A 21,692-nucleotide genomic window follows, 5' to 3' on the forward strand; every position below is an offset into this window, starting at 1 on the left:
GGCTGTGAGGCTGGAACCCAAGTTGATCAACCTGTCACAGTGCATGTGCCTCCTGCCAGCTTAACTTCAGTTCCCTACTAGCTTGAACAGCTCCCTGACCTCCTGCTGACTTGAACTCAGCAGCCTCACCTTGACAATGGGAGCTGCTAGATACAGCTGGCCTGCAGCTTGTTCTGAACGCAGTTGTTCCACTGGTATGATTCTCTGTGCAGGCCTCTGAGGTCACTGATAGTCACCATGTATCTGCTGATTCAAGCTACTTCTCCCATAATGTCAGTCAGTACTCAGGGGAAAGGCACTGCCTACCACCTCCTTCTTTATCATTGAAAGCTTTCTCTTTGCCTTCTGTGTTGGCTTTAATTCTCACTTCATATCCTTCCTGGGTCACAGGGATCCACTTTCCTCTAACTCTTCCTCATATTGCTATATTCTTGCGTTTTGACACCAAGTCTCAGAAGGGCGATTGGGTTTTGGTAAGTGGTTTTTCTATGTCAGTTGAGATGATTTGTGTATGTGTGTGCATGTGTGTGTGTTTTCCTTAATTCTATTAAGTGATATAATTGATTAATGGGATGTTCAACTACTCTTGTATACCTGAGACAAATTACACTTGGTCATATAGAATCTCTTTAAAATGCTCTTGGATTTGGTTTGTCATCATTTTATTAAGGATTTTTGCATAAGGGATACTGGTCTATAATTTTCTTTGTAGTACCTTTGGCTTTGGTATTAGGATGTGTTTGTTTCTTCTCTCTTAGTCAGTTTTATCTCATTGCTGGGACAAAATACCTGACGCCCAAAATGAAGAAAAGAATGGTTTGCTAGGCTCACAGTTTGTGGAGATTTAAATCCATAATCAGCTGGCTCCAAGTCAAGGTGGCATGCCAGAGGGGCAACAGTTCATGGCAGTGGCAGAAACTTAGAGCAAAAAGGTAGAAGCATGGAGAGAAGACTCTCTCTCTCCCTTACATTATATGTAGTTCACACTCACTTGGGTATAGCACTCACAGTCATAAACACAGCATTGGACCATGAATCATTCACAAACTCCAGAAACCTGCTTCCATGACCATGTTAGGTTTGGTGGGACATCCAGACACAAACTATAACATAGGGTAATGTTGGTCGCATACAATCTCTCATTCATAGAATGAATTAGAACTTTTTTCTGTCTTTTTTGCAGGGGGAGTTTAGAAGGATTGGTATTAATAGAGTTTATCAAAAAGCCATCTGATTGGGGCTGGGGATTTAGCTCAGCAGCATAAGTGACTGCCTCGCAAGCAGGCAGTCATGAGTTCGATCCCTGGTACCAATAAAAGAAAAAAAAAGTCATCTGATCTCGGACTTTACTTTGTTAGGAAGTTTTTGATTTATGATTGAATGTCTTGTTTTAGGTCTATTCAGATTTTCTATATCTTCTTAAGTCTATCTTGGTAATTTTTGATAATTTGTGTGTTTTTAGGAATTTATCCATTTCATCTAACTTAGTTAATTTGTTGATGTATAATTGTTCAGTATCTTTTATAATCATTTTTGACAGGGTTTTACTATATAGTCCAGACAGTCCTTGAACTCATGATCTTCTTGCCTCAGCCTCTAAAGTTCTGGGATTACAGACATGTTCCACCCTGCTCTGCTGTTATGATCTTTTAAAATATTTCTTTAAGGTTAATGGTAATCTCTTTGTTTTTGTTTCTGATTTTGGCTATTTGCATTTTTGTCTTAGTCGAGAACAGGTTTGTTAATCTTATTGATCTTTTTGAAGAACCAACTTTTGTTGATTCTGTTTTCTTTCCTGCTTTCTGTTTTACTCATCTCTAGTGTAGCTCTTATTTTCTTAGATTTAGTTTAGTCTTCTTTTTCTAGCCCAATACATTATTAGTAGGTCATGTTACTGATTTCTAGTTTTATTCTGTTGTAGTCAGGGATGATAGTTTGTATGATTTCAAGTTTTTAAAATTTAGCAAGATTTTTTTGTGACCTAACATTAGGTATATTCTGGAGAATGTTCTATATGTACTTGAGAGTAATATAAAGTCTGTTCTTGGATGAGTTTTTCTATAGTAAAGTAATATAAAGTATATAAAGTAATATAAAGTAATATAAAGTCTGCTGTTGTTGGATGAGTTTTTCTATAAATGTCTGTTAGGTCTAGTTGTGTCTGTGGTTTCTGAAGTCCCTGTTCCTTTAGCTTGTGTTCAGTTAGTGTTTTGAGCACCATGATTCATTAAAAAAGGAGAAGGAGGAAAAGAGGAAGATAAAGAGAAAAAAGAAAGAAGAAAATAAAAAAGAAGAAGTAGAAGCAGAAGCATAAGAAGAAGAAGGGAAAAAGAGAATAAGAAGGAGAAGGAGGAGGAAAAAAGACATAAGCTTCTCTCAGTAGTTTTGTTAGACCAACACTATGTGGGGCACTTCTCTCTTGGGCCATCCATTTACAAATCTGTGTTGGTCTTTACTTCCTGCTCATGCTGACACATCACCAAGTTTCGTTTTCCTTGATTTAGTTTTATTTGATTGTTATAAACTTGGTTCTGACAGCTTTGTTTCTTTTTTTCTTCTTGCTAGCTTGCTTGCTAGATTTTTAAATCTTTCTGTGAAGTAGTGGGACTGTGGAGCTCTCTATACAACCATTTTCTCTGCCATCATCCCCAAACCTTCATTCTCAGTTTAGAACCCCAGGAGTGAAAGTAATTGCAAATAGATCGGCTCTTCAGGCATTGAAGCACAACTTTGCATCATCTAAATCTTGAAACTGAATTGGGATCATCCTAGATAGCTGTTTCTTCTCACTGTCTGCCAGCAGCATATTTAAATTCTCTCTGGAAGAAAATAGGCCTGAAATTATTTCAGCAGTTTAACACATACAATGTCCGGAACTCAACACAAATATAACCAGACCCAGGAGGATACAAGATACATGAAAGAAAATTGAGACATGTAACAAATAATAAAATCAGACTGGTGGAGTATTTAGATAATGACATTTAGATTAGACTCAGAGTTTAAGATAAATCTGCTTAATACATTTTAGGAGGTAAAACATACATCAATCCAAAGAGCCATAACAGAAAAATTGATAATTTTTACTCTATAAATATAAAAATTATATTGTTCAGGGAAAATAAAATTCAACACATGCAGTATATTCCCATTTGTCAAAAAAAATCAAGGATTTTATATATATATATATATATATATATATATATATATATTTTTTTTTTTTTTTTTTTTTTGTCTTTTTCCTTTTTATTGGTACTGGGGATTGAACTCACAACTGCCTGCTTGCAAGGAAGGCACTTATGCCGCTGAGCTAAATCCCCAGCCCCTGAGGATTATATTTTTATTTTTAAAAAAGTGATATAGAATTGATCATAGTAACCATATTTAAAGTATATAAATTAGTAGTTCTTAGTACATTAAAAATGTTATACAACTGTCACCGCTATTTTCCAAAACTTTTTTTTAATTGGCCATGCTGGGATCAAATGCAGGACCTTGTACATGGTAAGCAAGTACTCTACTGCCAAAGTGTTTTGTTACCCCAAAATAAAACCCAGTAACCCTTAGCAGTCACTCCCTTCTCTCTTTTACCCCAGCCCCTCACAACCACGGATTTACTTTCCATCTCTGCAGATTTATCTAATGTAGATGTTTCATGTAAATAGAATTGTACAGCTTATGTGGCCTTTGGTGTCTGGCTTTATTCACCTAGCAAAATGTTTTTTGGAGTTCATGCATATTGTTGTGTTTAACAGTACTTCATTCCTTGTTTTAGCCAAATAGTTTTACATTATATGGATATACCACATTTTATTTAAGGGATTATGTATCTGTACCTACACTTGAAAATTCTTGTGCAGTCATACTTTATTAATTTGTGTATGCTTGCAAACTCATAATATGTTGGTAAAGATACTCAAGACATTTTTAACAGTAGCTGTTTCTGGTGATAAGGATTAGAGGACAGAGGTCTGGGAGAGAGAAAATTACTTTTTACTATTTTACCGCTTTTAATGTTAATTTCAATTTTAACTAAAAAGTGTTTTTTATTGATTTAAAAGCTACTTTTTAAAAGTGAAATATTTTTTAAAAGTAGTTTTTCCTCTTTCTATGCCTTAAAACAGATGTGAATATAGTAAGCAATTATCCTGAATATATTTATAAATCTAGAAACCAAGATCTAAATTAACTAGACTAACATTTGTTAGAAACATAACTAATACAATTGAGAGATAGCTTTATATTTAAGTACTACATTAACAAAGTAATTTTAACCCACCTAAAGAGGATTACAAATTCTAATTTTATTTATTTATTTATTTATTTTTTATCAGTACTGGGGATCAAACTCACAACCATGTGCTTGCAAGGCAGGTGCTTATGCCGCTGAGCTAAATCCCCAGCCCTAAAAGATCTAATTTTAATATTAAGAGTTCTCTGTTGTTGTAAGAGATTGTCAGAGAATATTCATTAATTTAACTTCGAAAAACAAAGCAACATTTGTGAACAGAAATTGTGCTAACTAGTACTACAAGTGAACCTGAAAAAGTACAATGACAAGATAATACTGAAGCCAGCATTGGGAATCATTAGATTAAATGTGCAATTTAAATAAGCTATTAAATACCTTAGTACAAAGGCCCAAATTGTATCCAGGGCCTTTGTACTGAGGTACCTCCCCAGCTCTTTTTAAATTTTATCCTGAGACAAGGTCTCTAAGTCTGTAAGTTACCCAAGCTGAGGTCACATTTGTGAATCTCCTGCCTCAGCCCCTCACAGTGCTAGGATTATAGGCATGTACTACCATGCCCAGCAAAAAAGTGTTTTGCCTATTCCATGAAAATCTAGCTGAAGGAAAGTTCACACTCAAGTTTATATTCAAGTTATGGATTGAATAGATTTAGAATGTGTTTGGGGAAAAGACTTCGCAATCCATTAGGTCTTGGATAGATAGGAAATATGTGTCTTCCCTCACCAGTCAATACCTGAAAGCCCTTCTCTTTCTGATTCTCACATTGCTACAAATCCTGTTTCCTGTCTCTTTAAAATGATTATTTAATTAGGAAAATTCTCAAAACTTAAATAATATATTTTGAGGTCTTAGATAGAAAATAGTTTTAATAGCTCTGAAAATGGAAATTTCAAGATACTATGAGACACTGTTAGTTCAAAGGGTTTCACCTGCTCTCAATCTGACACCTAGAGCAGGATCTGAGCAACATGTTCATATGCTCTGCTCTCTCAGCCTTCAATAACCTAAACTACCTTGGGAACAATACAAATACAACTTGAGCCATATTTTTAGAACTTTGTAGTAGTCATATTAAAAAACACAAAAGAAAACCAATTAAAATACTTTATGTAACTCAATGTGTACAATATTATCATTTCAATATGTGATCATGTTACATTTACTGAGACATTTTACTTTTTTTCCTTCCTATGAATTCTAAAATGCAGCGCACATTTTGCACATATAGCACATCTCAGTCGAGACTACTTACATTCAAAGTACCCGATAGCCCCATGTGACTAGTGGCTGCCATACTGGAGGGCATAGTTCTAAATTGTCCTGAACTTTAAAGTTGTGTTAACATCTGTTAAATTTGTATGCTAATACGATTGTTGCTATTTTACATTTTAGGAGTATGTATTTGGAATATTTTATAATTTTAAAGGGGTGAGACACATTGTCTTTTTTTTAAAAGGATAAAATAGTAAATGTTTTACAAAACAATGATCTCATCAACACTATAATTGGAGGAGAAGAATGGAATGGTTATTCATGGGACTCAATTTAAGTATTTTTTGGGGTTTGGGGGATGTGTTGTAGTTAGACTTTTATATAAATATGTTTGCTGTTCTGAGCATTCTCAAGACTATACAGTAAATATTGGAATCACATCTGGGAGGCTGCAGTCATGAGCTTCTTGGGATCTTGTCTGGCTGCTATGTGAGACCTGTAAGCTCAACAACACCTACTTTCAATTCCAGGTAGCAGGACACTGGATAAAAATAAAACAACACCTCTCAGTCTCTGCCTCCTTTCCTTTTCTCCTCCTCCTCTTCCTCCTTCCTATTATTGTTATTTTATCTGCACATTTTCTTAGGACAAGTGAGCCTAATTATTTCCTGGGCTCTAAAGAACCAAGAATAATCAGAAACATTCTGCAAATGGATATCACTGAAGAACATGATAGTATAAACATCTAAAGAACCATTCATTTATTCAATTACAAATACCTACTGAGAGCTTTTTGCATGCCAGATACTGTATTAGAATATTCTATTTGAGAACAATTTAAAGATTATCCTGAAATATAGTATCTTAAAATGTGCTCACATGCTTCACTTTTACAGTTTTCTATGCAGCGTGACTCTTTTCCTAGTTCATTATATCTGTTTCCTTTGCTTCCCCCTCACAGATACTTCATGCTTATTATGTCTTGGAAGTGCTATATGAAACCAAGAAATTGCTGCAGCAAAAGCCAAATTTCACTCATGTAAAAACTTATCCTTCCAAAGGCCTCACAATCTGTGGTAAGTTTTGGAGCAGGGTTCTCAAATTAATATTTGGAACCTCTTGGTCTTACATCATTTGCCTAACTTGAAAACTGTAAATTGGACTGTGCTAAGGGAAAATGTTAATATAGAATTATCTATCATGATAATACTCTTCCCCATCTTGTCTTTGTTTTGCATACCAGCTGGCAGGAATTAATTATGTGAGAAATTAAAGAACTCATGGCTTTTTATAAAGGCAGATAGCATTTTAATATGGAAAACTACCCATGGGTGGCATAAGCATGCTTTGCCCTCTGACTAGCTCTCATTATCTTCACTCTATGTTACTTTTTCTAGGTGAGCCTCTGCATGCCACTTATGCTGCTAAGAGAAAAACCCAAGGCAGGGTGGAGATTAAATTCTTTTCTGCCGTTGGCTGCTGTTTTAGATTTTTCCAACTGGTCTCTGCAGCTTTTAGAAGAGTGGGAATGTCCCAGAAATCTGTTTCTTGTTCTTCTAAATAACAAGATTTGAGATTTTGTTATCATATAGGCCAGCCTGGCAGGATATTGCTTCAAGAAACAGTACACATTGAAATTCATCACAGTTGGTGCTCAGCATACTTGCAACTGTCTGAAGTGGGGTGCGTGGAAGGAACAGCAATTCCCTTAACTTCTAATTAAGCCTTTAGGTTACAAAGCAGTGATTGTTATTTTCTAAATCAGTTTTTAGCCTGTGTTTTTCTTACCCTGGCAGGTAGAAGTGAATTTGACAATCTAATTAAACCTTTTCCATTTCTAGCATCTGATAGTGGTGACAGGGGACAGGGGCTTGATGTAGCAATATATACCTCATGATAGGCTCTGACACAGGTTTTCAAAGTCTCTAATGGTTCAATTCCAACCTAATCAAACCACCACATCTCTGACTAGTGGATGATACAACTTAGCATGTGGGCCTTTTATTATTAAAGGCCTTATCAGGCCTCACTTCTCATGGAAATAAATATTTTTGAGTTATGAGATTCAAAAAGCCGTTCTTCCAAGATCTATGAATCTAGGACATGGCTTGCTGTTAGAGTATGTGTAACAGTCAAAACAAACTGTGGCATCTTCTCTCATGTGTTTCTATTATACTTCCGATTGTCATTTCTATCTTGTCTTTGGCTAAAAAGATCTGGAAAAGACAGGGATTAGTTAGAAGGCATGGAAATCCTAGAATCCCATTGTGAGAACTTACAGACAGGGTCTAGTCTGTCCCCTGCCATTTATTTATTTATTGTGATGCTGGGGATTGAACCCAGAGCCTTGTGCATGCTAAGCAAGCAGTGTACCACTGAAATATATCCCTAGCCTTATCCCTGGCTCTTATGGGTAAATCTGAGACCCAGAGAAAAAAGTTTATTGCCTTCCATGCTCTTCTGGGTAATAACTCCTGCTCCTAGCTCAATTAGCAAGGTAGTTGCAGTATCAGATTTAGAAATCAGGCTCTCTATGTATCCCTAGTGAGAGGCAGATCTATATATGCTCTGCCAGTTTTCATCATGTATCTATATGGCTAATGTTTCATTTTATATCATGAGACAAAATGCAGGGAATGGGCGGATTGGACAGTTCCATGCATTTACAACTCCCCACCATGAGCATACATTTCCGGAATTTTTCCACATAGCATCATTGGTAAATAGAAAAGCCAAGACCAGCTGTATTAGTCAGCTTTACTGTCTCTGGGACAAAATACTTGATACTTTCAAAGGAGGAGAAGTTTATTTTGGCTCATGTTTTCAAAAGAGTCAGTCTATGGTCAGCTGGCTCCAAGGCAGAAGTGATATGGTGGAAAGGATGGCAAAGGATAGCTACTCACCCAAGTGACAGCTAGGAAGTAGAGAGGGAGGGATGGAGGAGAAAGAGAGAGAGAAAGAGAGAGAGGAGTGGAAGGGGAAGGGAGGGAGAGGAGAAGGGAGAGAGGAGAGGAGAGAGGAAGGAGGAGAGAGAGAGGAGCTAGGGACAAGAACATACCTTCGCAAGTTATGTGCCCCATGACTCACCTCTTCCTATGAGGCCCCACCTCCTAACAGCACATTCATCTATGAACTCCTCAATGAATTGATCCACTGATAAGTGCAGTACCTGCATGATCCAATCACCTCCCAAAAGCCCCCATCTCGGCACACATGAGATTTTTGTTGGATATTTTAGATTTAAATCATGAAAATTTCCTTAACATAGGAATCATTGTTTTCTGTTTTTAATTGTCATTGAAAATTTTTCTCATCATTCAAAATAGAACAAGTTTAGGCTACTTTGCCAACATCATCTTCTGTTTAAGAAAGTATTAGTAAAGGGAGAGACATTATGATAAATATTTGTTTTATTTTACTCTCAAAGTACATTTTTATGCACACATCTAAATATTTCCCATAACTCTCAACATGCATAAAATATGGAGATTTTTACTCTATAGTTAAATTGTAAATAATAACTAATTCTGTAACTATGTTTGTGCTTGCTATGGAAATACTATTATCTCATCTCATGGTATGTTTTTCTTTTGCTATCCAATTAAAAACTACAAATATTTTTATAGCCTCAACTGTGCCTTTTTTTCTGTGCCGAAAATCAAACCCAGAATCCTCAATTCTTACTATGCAGAAAGAAGTTATATTTTTTAGCATACCAGCCATTATAGTCCTGTACACCCAAATATTTAAAAAACAAGTCATTCTGAAGGAAATCAAGTAATTAACAAAATAAGATAAAGTGATAAGTAAAATGTTTTTCCATCTTTATTTTCTTACCTTTAGAGTAAAATCTATGAAAACATGAGATTTAGGCATTTACTAACATTAATATGCTCTTAATCTTATTGTTAATATCATAGTCATCTTATTAATAAGCACTATTGATAAAGGATTTTAATTTTTTATTCCCACTGTAACTGGAGTCTTTTGTTGTATATATTTGATTACTCTTCTTCTGAATTTTAAGAAGACTGAGGAAAAGTGTTCCCAAATTCTATTCTATGGTGATTAAGTTAGATATGAAGAATAAAAATTTATGATCAGAGCTTATGAAACAGATATTTTACCTAGAAATGTTTATCCAAATAGGGCTTTTGAATATTGGCTGTAGTTACACTTGTTTTTTAATTAACAGCTTCATATATCCTTATGGTTTCCCTTAGTTGGCATTAATTTTTATGTTATATAACTCTCGTTTAAAGAATATCAACTATCTACTCACAACTTTACTCTTTCTGATGCTATTACTGGAGCATATTCTTTAAAACATGTCAGCTATACCTTATTGATTGTGTGTAGTTTCTGAATGCCTACTGATCACTGGAACTATGGGAGGCCTTTGAGGATTTAATGATGACAGTGATAGATCCTACTGTGCCTCTCCTAGGGCTTACAGTGTAGGTAGTATAGAGTAATCCTTAAGAGCTTCAATTTTGAAGTGAGATAGCATTGTTTGAATTCCAGGTCTGTTATTTAGTATCTGAGCAACTGTGTAAGTTACCTAAATACTCTGAATATCCTTTTAAAAATGATAATGATGAAAATAATACTTATAAGTGTAAGGATTAAACAAAATAGCACACCTACAACTTTTAACATAGTACTTGCCCCAGAGTAAGTGAAGTCCTGTATAAATGGCTGGAGGGAGCAGGTAATTACAATACCAGATTCCTTCCCCACTATAGCAGCAGAAAAGTTTGCTTGTGGAAGCAAACTGCCTATTGAATTAATACCATCTTAGGGTAAAAACCCAATGCCCTGCGAATTCTTGGAGTTCATTGGAAATTTAAAATTCTGTAACAAACTAGGCATTGCATTTTGCTTCCTTTTGGATAGTGATTTTTTTAACTTGCCTTCTAGGTGATTTGCATGGGAAACTGGATGATCTTTTCTTGATCTTCTATAAGGTAAAAGATTATTTTGCTAAATATTTGAGTTCTGGGGGGCAGTTCAAAGGCAAATAGCAATATTAGATTTGTTAGAGAAATGTACAAATACACATGTAATAATAATTTTTATCCAAGAAACAAAGGTTTATAGAATATATTTTGATTTTTTTACAAACACCTCATAAATTTGTTAAAAATATAGTTAGGATCTTTGTTCAATTTTATTGTTCTCTGTATATCCATTAGGATTTGTACATGATTATACTTAATGTCTTTGTTTTTAAATTTTATTTATTTGTACAAGTATGCAACATGTAATGATTGTCTTTATTAAGTCATACATATTTAGGTGGTGCAGGATGAAAAACGGAGGCTCAGTTTTATTTTGTTCATAATGGAACATGTCACACACCAGCCTCTCTTTAATGCACATGAGTTTGAAAGGAGTTTCTGGCAGAGTTCCAAACCGCTCTTTCCTCTTCCTTGAGTCACCATCTCTGGGCTCCATTGCTCTTGCAGTGCTATCATTCTCTCCATTTCTTGCATTTTGCTTGTGAAGATCAGCATGGAGGACCCAAGCAGCTTCTACAGTGTAGAGTTTCTGTGGATCTCTTTATTTAGATTTCTTTTCTCTCTGAGCCACGAGTTGAAATCTGAAGTTTGCTCCTGGGATGACCAACTCTGATAGAAAACAACAGGAGGCCCCTGCCTTTACAAGGGTTTCCTTTAATACTAGTCTTCTGAATGTCTCTTTTTAATTAATGTGTTTATTGTTCACCCATACATGTCATTCTCACATCTAACATGCCAAATAATTGCCCGAAATCTCAGATCAGCTGAGCAAAAATATATTCTGATTTTTATGACCTATCAATTGTACTCTTTGAAAATATGAGAGCTTGAGTGAGGTACATAGCCTCCATGAGCCTCGATTTGTCTTTCAACTATAATACTATCTTGAGCTTCTACCTCATATGAAACTGTCTTGTAAATAGCATTGCACAAATATCTAAAAACAATTTAAAGCCATACATTATAATAGAAATACAATGTTTTTATTGCATTCATACAGAAGGGAAAATTGGGTAGGCCAAACCAGGAGTAGTTGAATGAAGCTAGTTTAAGAAGAGATTTAGTTAGGACTGCAAGGACACAGAGCATGATAGCCAGGGAATGAGGTCAAAGGATGTAAGAGGCTACTCAGGAAGTTGTCAGTTGGTACAGGAATTTCAGGCAAAGTTGCCTGGTAGGGAGAGATTCTGAGCATCAGCACAGAGTTCAAGCTGCTTAGGGAAGGAAAAGAAGCCAAAATGGGCCCACTTAGCTGGTAGAAGGGGAAGACTGAAGAACTGGGTTGCTTCCTAGGGTCATGGGGCCAGCTAACTGGGGGACAGCATCAAGAAGCAGGCAGGGAGGCTAGCTGTAGGGGAAATACTTCTTGGTGATGAGAAAGTCTGAGGCAGAGTCTAGAAACTGAGTGGCCGAAGTGAGTGTAGAAGTGGATATTGTAGATAAGGAGGGCAACCCTGAAAAGTAGGTGTGTTAAATGGCTTGGCCACCTGGACCAGGAGATGAGGAGCTGGGGAGGAAGCCTAGTCAGAAGACCTAGGCCTTTAAAGAAGGATGGCAAATTGTTGGTCTGTTTGTGGCTCTAAGGAGCAAGAGGAGTTTCTGTTTCCATAGGTGTTTGTCTCTGTGAGAAATGGATCCTTTCTTTCAAGAGACCTGCAGAAGTCAGTTCAGCAGCCAGCTTAAGGGAGGCCCAGATTTTAGAGAGCATGCTTTCAGAATTTGAAGGGGAAGCGAGTCTATGTACTATAACATGGGGATTTTCTGGCTAAATTGGAAAGCTGTGGGAGAAGTGGAAGGATGGACTGGTGAGAAAAAGCCAGGAGTTGTGCAGTTGAGGAAAGGATTCTTTCAACTCAGCATATAGCTCCTTACTAGATGTTTGGAAGTTCAGTCCTGCAAATAGCTGATGATTATAACCCAAGGAGGGAGGAAAGGTTTGGGGAAAGGGGTGTGGAGAACGATAACAAAGTATCTGGTAATTCTTTTTCTAGAGGCTTTGAGGAATATATAAGAAGGAAAACAGTTAAGTAAATTAAGTTAGGAGTATAGTCCCTAAATGCTAAGGCACTTAGAAAGGAAATTTCTCAAGAAGTACTTGAAGATGTTAAGGTGTGATCAGGGACAGAGCCCTGGAGTAGACTCACGAGAAAAAAGAGTACTGTTTTCTGACATATTTCTTTGATTGCGTCACCAAAACTATATGGAGCATATAAAACTGGAAGATGCCAATATAAAGATTGAACAGGAGGAGGTGGGTGGTAAGAAGTGCTATAAAAGGAACTAAAGGTGAAAATATAGCATTCAAGTAGAGAGAAGAAACATTTTGAGAACTGTCCAATGGCAACATTCAGGAAGTAGGGATTGTGAGCCCAGAAGTGACAGAATATGGCACTACTGTATTACTTTTGGGATAGGCAGGGGAAGAGGGAGGTGAGAGGGATGTTTGGAAAATAGACATTTACAAGAGCCATAAATTAGAATTCTGGCAGTCTCAACTGAAAAGAAGGTAAAATACATCTTGCTTGGACCTGGAATGGACCACACACACCAATTGTGTGATTGAATAGGGGAAGTTGAAGGAAGAGCCATTAATGACAGAAAGATTTCACCTTAAGAAACTGAAAAGAGATCTAATGTACATCATGAAGATTATAGGTAATAAGATTATACTGTGTGTAAGATTCTTGCTAAATTAATTGGTTTGAGCTGCCTTTGCCACAAAAATGAACAACTGTGAGATGATCCATTAATTTGCTTCCCAGTGATTACCCTTTTACTATTTATATGTATCATATATATATATTGTTTGTATTTTTGACAATGAGAAAGCAAAAAAGCACTGAATCAATATTACTTTAAAGGAATGTATGATAACTGAATAAAGATAATACTTCCTGTTATTAGAAAAAAACACTGAAGAGATGTATAGTTAAAAGGGAGAATTGCAGTGTGAGTGTGTGATGGTAGTGTTGAATCACTTAGCTTATGGCAAATGAGTGTCCTAAGATAAAGGTGGTGACATGAAAGGCAGCACATGGAGATAGATCTGAGGAAGCTATAGTTGTGCGATGATCTCTAACTTCCAAAAGCCAAGATTTTCCCTCTTTTCTGTTTCATCATCACAGTTTAAATGCAAAATGATAACAACTGCACCAATGTGTTGCTACCTAAATGTTTCTTTATTAATACAAATGATAGTATTACCTAAATGTTCAGATGTCAAACTTCGTATCTTTATTTATCACTTATTTGAACCCAAGTTCAGGATTAAGTAAAGTAGGATCTCTGAACTCTTAAAATGGTTACCATGTATATCCAATGGGCTTTATTCCAAGGACACACCCTAGGTCTTTCTTTACTCAAAGACCTGCGGTCCTATATCAGGAAAACCTTTTCTCACACATGGTTCACACAAGTTTGCCCAACTGGCTATCTGGCCCATAGCAGATTAGAGAATAGAAGAGGAAGAGGTGAAAAGTTAGATATAATGATAGGAATAAAAAGTAAAAGCTTTGCCTGGCAATAAGAGGAATGCAGAGCTATAAAAATGAGATAGAAAATGAAGTGGTAATATTCAGTGAACTGGGGCTCTGTAGTATAGGGAAAAGAATTCTAGACTTCGTAGAAGTGCTTGAGGGGACATTTAGATTAATAAGCCTGCATGATCAAGAATGTTTTCAGTTGGATGGTGTACACACTGTTAAGAAGTAACATGGCATATTTTAAAAACTCCCAACCCAAATGGTTAAAACAGTTAAAAAATATATTTTCGCTTTTAAAGGTGTATACATTGGTTATCTCAAAAATTCATTGAAGCAATGCTTGTGATATGAATGATTATCATTATTGGGTCTTAGTTATAGGAAGATGAGAAAATATGCAAGAAGTGAAAAATTAATTGAGAAGAAGAATAACGGGCTACAAAGTAGATGAGGAAGAAGGAATGAAGAACACCTCAAGTGATTAGACAGATGGGGAGAGTATGGATTTCTGGTTATGGGATCAGAATCAAAGGTGGGGGCGGGGATATAGCTCAGTGGTACAGCGCCTACATGGCAAGCCTGAGGTCATTAGTTTTATTTCTGAGTCAGAACAAACAAACAAAATTGAAGGTTGCCTACTCAGGAATTACAGCACATGCATAAATATGATCTATGCAGTCACTTCAGGAAATGGTAGAATTTCTGTGATGATTTCTGATTCTCATTGCGATACTTTGTTATCAATCAATGAATAACAACATACTGAATCCCAATCACATGTAATACTTGACTGGTTCATTGACAGGAGCCATGAGATTGAGTAACATCAGTGTAAGCCACAAGCTCCCAAGCTTCTGTTTAGAACTAGATATTGGCCAGACTTTAACTTATACTTATTATTTTCTAAGGGAAAAAGAACTTGAATTGTGCGAACTATTTTGGCAAACTATAATATTCTATAACTTAGGTGATTCATCTCCATCAATATAAAAGAAAAATCAGGAATATCTCATGCTTTGAAGTAAGGCAAAATTCTTTGTCTTTCAGTTGGTGTTTTGCTAGACATTTCTTCTTCATCGTTTCTTTTTTATAGTATAACATGTGTGGGATTTTAAGGCTGAGGCCAACCAAGAGTGTAACCTGACAGGATGTTATAATGTGTTCAAAGATAAAGACCAATGATTGTTTATAAACTATTCTATGAGCATTTGATTTCTCTTATATTTCATTAGCCTTAAAAATTGTATCACTTAGCACCTTTAGCTCACACAATCCCATCTGAGTTGGAAAGGGTTCTTCCCTGACTGGGTACCACATTCTTAACCAAGATAGACCTTTACTAAAAGGACATCTCAACTTTACATGACTTCAAATATAATTTTATTATCAAGTGAAGCAATTTGCATATCATTAGTTAGGTCATATTTTTAGATTTTGTTTTCTGAAAAGGTTAATTCTAATCAGCCACTTTTGCTTAATAAGAATGACCAATCTGAGACATTTCATTCTGAGTCTCAGCCATATGAAAATTACAAGATGTTTTCCCTTATTAAACAGAAAGCTTGAAATCTTAGATCAAATATTGACAAATTAGTTTGTTAAAACAAATTAGTTTGTAAAATTGATGCTTTGTGTGGTGATATCCTAGAGCTGAAAAACAGTGGTGTATGGACAAAGGAAAGCTAATTAACTCTTACCCCAGATGCATAATGAGTCAAAGTTTGATTTACCGAGACTGAAAGTAGGATAAATTATAACATCAATTTTTACTGCTTTGAAGGAAACTCAGAAAAATCTCAGTAGCCTAGCAGCCAAATATCCTACGATTTATGTCCTAGGACACTTAGTTCCTCATTGTCCTGTTTTTCACTTCCCTTTTTTTTTCCTTGACTAAAATATATTCTAACTCAGACTATACAATGTACTTTGACTAATTCTCAACCAACAAGACATATTACGCATCAAAATCAGTTTTGCCTTTTTTCAATCTGTTGCCTCAAGATTTCCACTTATAGGAGTTCAGTGGTCCTTCAGAATTGGGAATCTTTTTCAGAGAGTGTGACATATTCTGTTGAATGAGCTTCATTATCACTGATCTTAGTCTTTTGAAAATGTGTAATTTTTTGAAAAGGTTAAACCTTGTCGAGTGTCAAGCATGTCGTACTCGTAGCTAGCATAATTGACCATTACTATTTTTGGCTTAAAATGAATTATAGCAAAGAAATGTATTCTTTGTTCACAGTGGAGGTAAAATAAGACAAAGGTAACAGAGTCCACCTACAACCAAGTTTGGAGATGAGAAGTTTTAATACAAAAAGATATATCATCAAAATTGGGAACCTGTTTGCTACTCAAACAATAATTTTAGACTGTTGAGTGCTTTCTTCAAATTTTAAAACTAAAGTTATGCTAGTTTCATGAAATTAGAGACATTTTCATTTTTTTTCTATTGTTTGTTGTAATGTAAATCTTTGGGTCTCAAACTCAAATTTGTGTATACATTGTAACCACCCACATGGTTCATGGGTTCAAATAATTGCACTTGAAGATGAAATGGTCTGCTATAAAACCTCATGAGGCAAAGTACTGTTCTAGCTTTCTATATCTTTTGAATCAATTTTGGTGATTTTCTAATTTTTAAGGAAATCACCCATTTCTCCAGATTGCAAAAAATACATTGCTATAGATGATGATCTTTTTTATTTATTTATAAATCTTTCCTTTAATTTTGTCTTATATTTTAAAAAAAAACCTTTAATGTTACTTTTAAATTTTTTTCAACTTCTTTGGTTCATGAGAGTTTATCAATTTCTTTCAAAGAATTATTTTTTTCTGAAGAACTCTTTTCTTCATCCCTCTATCCATCATATTTGGACTGTGGCTTATTAGACAATGCATTGGTTACTTTTATCTCATTGCTGGGACAAAATACCTGATGCCAAAAATGAAGGCAAGGTTTATTTAGCGCACAGCTTGTGGAGGTTTCAGTTCATAATCCACTGGCTTCAAGGTAAGGTGATGTGAAGAAGAAGGGAAGAAGAAGAAGAACAGAAAGAAAAAACTCTTTCCATCCTTTATATTGTATATAGGCTACCCACCCCACTCACACCCATAATCCCAGCATTAGTACTCCATTTTGAATAAACATCACATTTTCTTTATCCTTTTAACTGTTGATGGACACATAGGCTGCTTCTGAGATTTATCTATTTCGCATTGTGCTGCTATAAACATATCTATGTGCTTATCACTGTAATATGATGTCTTTAAATCTTTTGAGAAGGTACCTAGAAGTGGAATAGTTAGGTCAAATGGAATTTCCAATTTTCAGTTTTTGAGGAATCTCCACACTGATTTCTATAGTGATTGTACTAGTTTATATTCCCATCAACATTGTAAAAGGGTTCTTTTTTCCCCACAGCCTCACTGGCAGTTATTATTTGACTTATTTCTGGAGTAATGTGCAAATTCAGTGCTGTTTTAATTTGTATTTTTAATGGCTAGAGATGTTGAACATTTTTTTCATGTGTTTAGTCCCCTCTTCTGAGAGGCGTCTATTCACTGCAATTGAACACTTTTTAATTTGATCTTTTATTTTGAACCTAATAAAATTACTTTTTTATTAGGTCTACTTTTTTGAGCCCTTTATGTATCCTAGGTATTGACTCTGTCCTTAGAATAGCTAGGAAAAATTTTTAATATTCTTTAAGTTGTCTATTCACTCTGTTGGTTGTTTCCTTACTGGGCAGAAGCTTTTTAATTTGCTATGATCTCTGTCAAAATCAGGTGGCTAATTGTGTCTGGATTTGTTTCCACATCCAATATTCTTTTCATTGATCCACATATCTGTTGGTGTGCCAGTACCATGCTATTTTTATCACTGTAGCTTTTTAGTATATTTTGAAGTCTGGGATTATGATGCCTTATACCTTGCCTCTTTTACTTAGAGTTGCTTTTGCTATCCCGTGTCTCTTTGGGTTCCACGTGAATTTTAGGATGTTTTCCCCCAGTGCTGTGAGAAATGCTATTGGTATTTTTATTGAGATTGATCTTTTACTTCCTTGGTTAGGTTAAACCCTAAATATTTAATTTTTCATGATGCTATTGTGAAAAGTAATTTTCTCTACTTTCTTTCTCAGTGGGTTTATTGTTGATATGAAGGAATGCTGTTGATTTTTGTGTGTTAAATTTATATCTTGCTATGCTAATGAATTTGGTTATTAATTCTACTTTTTGGTGGAATTTTTTGAGCCTTCTATGTAGAGGATCATGTCACCTGCAAATAATAAGTTGACTTCTTCCTTTTTCTTACTTGATTGCTCTGGCTAATGTTTTGAGAACAATATTGAACAGCACTGGTGATAGTGGATATCTCTCTGTTGTTCCTAATTTGAGAGAAAAAAAATCCTCCATTTTCCCCCTTGTTTAACATGATGTTGGCTTTTATTAGATTGATAGAAGGTCCTTCTATTTCTATTTTCTTTGGATTTTTTAAAAAGAGAATAAAACCAACCGAAATAAAATAAAGCCAATAAAACCAAGCCAGTATAAGTGGCACAGGACTTCAAAACAATAGGAAATCAATGATGGTTACCATAATGCTTCTTATTGTCTTCAAAATAGCTGCAGATAACCTTCAGATATAGTAAAAATCAAACAGAATAGAACCAATAAAATGAAACAATGAATACAATAAAGGACTTCAAAACAGTTTAAGAGTAAATCCAAAATGGCTACCATAATATATCTTGTTATCTTTGAAGTAGCTGCCCATGCCATTGGATATAATAAAATCAAACAAAACAAAAAAGAATAAAACCCAACCCCCAAAAAACAATGAAAATGATATAGGACTTCAGGATGATAGGGAATTAACAATGACTACCACTTTCAGAAGGAGATCCCCCATAGATGCTACATTGTGTATTGTTATCCTCTGAATAGATGATGAGACTACCAGTGTTAGACCTGCAAAGTCGGTGAAACACTAAACACTACAAGAATTAATTTCTACTTTACCTCAATAACTATCATCACAGCCTGTGTTTCTCTGGATCAGCAGGTCACTTGTGGTGGTGGAGGGTTGGCTTTTCTTGTTTCTCAGCCTGTGAGCTGTAAGGGGCTGGCATCTGGCTGTCTCCACAGTGGCCCATGCATGGCATTGATTCACAGGCTTGTCTCTCTCTTCCTTTCTTGCTTGCTTTTGCTATCTCATGGGTGCCATGAACTGTTTGTTTTGTAATGGTCCTCTGCCAAGCCACCCTGCCATGGAACCAGCTGATTATGGAATAGAACTCCTATAAACTGTGAGCCAAATAAATCTTTCCCCCTTTAACTTTGGGTGTTGGGTATTTTGTCCCAGCAATGAGAGAAAAGTAAGATATCTGATAATATACATTACATAGTTTTGATTTACGTGCGTTTATTTAAGCATGCTTTATGGGCTAGTATATGCTCTATTTTAGAGAATCTCAAGTGCTGCATAGAAGGATGTATATTTTGTTGTCATTAGGTGGGACACTCTGTATGTATCTATTAAGTCAATTGTTTGAAGATTTGGTTCAGTTCTGATATTTCTTTGTTGATTTTTTTTTTTGTCTAGTTGATTTATCTAAAAAAAACCCTGGGATATTGATGTCCCCCACTGTAATTGTGTTGGTGTTTAACTGATCTTTTATGTCCAGCAGTGTTTGTTTTATGAAACTGAGCACACTGAGTTTTGGTGCATATAACTGTCACCTCTTTCTGTTGAATTGTTCTCTTAACTAACATGTAGTGACTTTCTTTGTATCTTCTGATCAATTTTGGCTTAAAATATATTTGTCTGAAATGAAGATAACTACCCTTGCTTTTCTCTGGGCTCTACTGCACGTAGTATTATTTTTCTGTCCTTTAATTTTTAATCTGTGTATTTCTTTTTGGATATAATGCATTTCTTTTATACAATAAGTCCCTGACTTATGAACATCCAAGTTACAAACAAATATCAGAAGTAGCTCACATGTCTGCTGGACATTGTCACAATTGTGCTGCTGTGTGCTCACTCTACAGAGTAACAGTGTAGAGTACTATAGTGCTCAGTCAGAGCTCAAGATGTCTGGAAGCAAGAGGAAAAGCTTTCCATTTACATTTGTGTCAAAGGTGTGTAAGACTCACCTTGTTAGACTTACAAACAAATCTTACTTACAAATGTTTCTGGATTTAATGTACTGCATATCATTGAGTTTTGTTTCACGACCCATTCTGCCAATCTGTGTCTTTTGATTATATAATAGTGAATCATCACTGAAAGGCATTGACTTAATCCTGTCATTGCATTATTTTCCTGTTAACTGATATCCGTTTTTTTTTTCCTTATGTTTAACTGATCACTCTGCCTAATGTATTCATCCTATTATTTGGCATTGTTGACTTCATTATCTCTTTCTAGAATATCTTTTAGAATTTGGTTTGGTGGACAAGTATTTCTTGAAGTACTCTTTGTCATGGAAATTCCTCATTTATCATTTAATTTTGAATGCTTTATAGGACATGCAAGCCTGGGTTAGAAGTTATCATCTCTTATCTTTCACTCCAGACTCTCCTGGCTTTTAAGGTTTGTGTTGATCAGTCTGCTGTAATTCTAATGGGTTTACTTTATAAGTGACTTGTTGGTTTTCTCTAACATTTTTAAAGATCTGTTCCTATGTTGGACTTTTGGGATTTTGTCTATGATATGATGTGGAGAGGTTTGCTTTTGATAATGGCTATTTGGGGTTCTATATCCTTCCCTTAATTATCTTTCCCTGTATTTGGGTACATTTTTTGCTATTATTTATGTAAAGAAGATTTTAAAACTTTTTGTGCTGTGTTCTGATTTTAAACTAATTCCAATTAATCTTAGGTTGATCTATGTCATCTAGCAGCTGTTGTATTCAGTTTTCAGGTTGTCATCATGTTTTTAAGATATCTCTGATAATTTTTCTTTGAAAGAATCCCTATCTTTTAACTCTGGTATTTTGTTTTCACAGTGATTGCTTCTGGTGCCTATACTCTTGACAGAATTGGTTAATCTCCTGGATTTCTGTTTAGTGCCTTCTCATGGGCTCTCATTCTTTGCTAAACTGCTTATTCATGTTTTGTATCTTTTTGTTTAGCTTAGCTAGCTTTTATTAGTGTCTTCTGTATAAGCTTCATGATCATTTTGTTTACTACATCCATTATCTGTCTAGTTACATCTTCTGTGAGCCTGCTGAACATCTTACTGATCTGTTTTTTAAATCTCATCTGTTATCTTTTCAAATAATTTGACTGTGTGGCTTTTAGTGCCCTCCCCCTTGATGCCCCATGGATTGGCTTTGGGGGACTTGGGAGTTTGGGAAGGCAGTTTGTTGCATTGTCTTCTCATATTTCTGTAAGTTTTTGTTTTTGTTGTTTTCTGTTTCTTTTCTGCCTAGTTTTGTGGTCCCTTATAAAGAAAAGATTTTGTTGCTAGTATAGAGATCTCTATAGTTAGTCTGCTTTTCATGCGCACTCAGGACATGGCTAACTATAGTTCTTTGTCTCTGTCCTAATGTGTGACCATCTCTTTACATCTGGAAAGGGGAAATACAGTGTAATTGGCCCAGCACTCATTTCTCCAGAAGTGGACCACAGTATTGTTAATATCACACATATAATCAGGGTATTGGCATATAAAAAAAACCTAATAATAATAATAACTATCAATCCTGACAGTATCAAGTT

The 21,692-nt window shown here is 35.4% G+C and overlaps 1 protein-coding gene across 8 annotated transcripts in view; it reads left to right on the top strand.

The window, feature by feature from the left end:
* Ppef1 (protein phosphatase with EF-hand domain 1) overlaps positions 1-21,692 on the top strand; it is a 152,838-nt gene that overhangs the window by 78,409 nt on the left and 52,737 nt on the right. For all 8 annotated transcript variants that reach the window (XR_002790360.2, XM_013148907.3, XM_063242707.1 and 5 more), the window contains 2 exons: positions 6,426-6,540; positions 10,385-10,431. Coding sequence is in view for 7 of the 8 variants with exons in the window: in XM_013148907.3 (XP_013004361.1) it covers positions 6,426-6,540; positions 10,385-10,431 (162 nt within the window). In the remaining variant the exon portion in view is untranslated. The remainder of the gene's footprint in view (positions 1-6,425; positions 6,541-10,384; positions 10,432-21,692) is intronic.

The sequence above is a fragment of the Cavia porcellus genome, unplaced genomic scaffold, assembly GCF_034190915.1.
Source record: "Cavia porcellus strain 051 isolate PalLab524CR breed Dunkin Hartley unplaced genomic scaffold, mCavPor4.1 scaffold_33, whole genome shotgun sequence".
Classification (NCBI taxonomy): domain Eukaryota; kingdom Metazoa; phylum Chordata; class Mammalia; order Rodentia; family Caviidae; genus Cavia; species Cavia porcellus.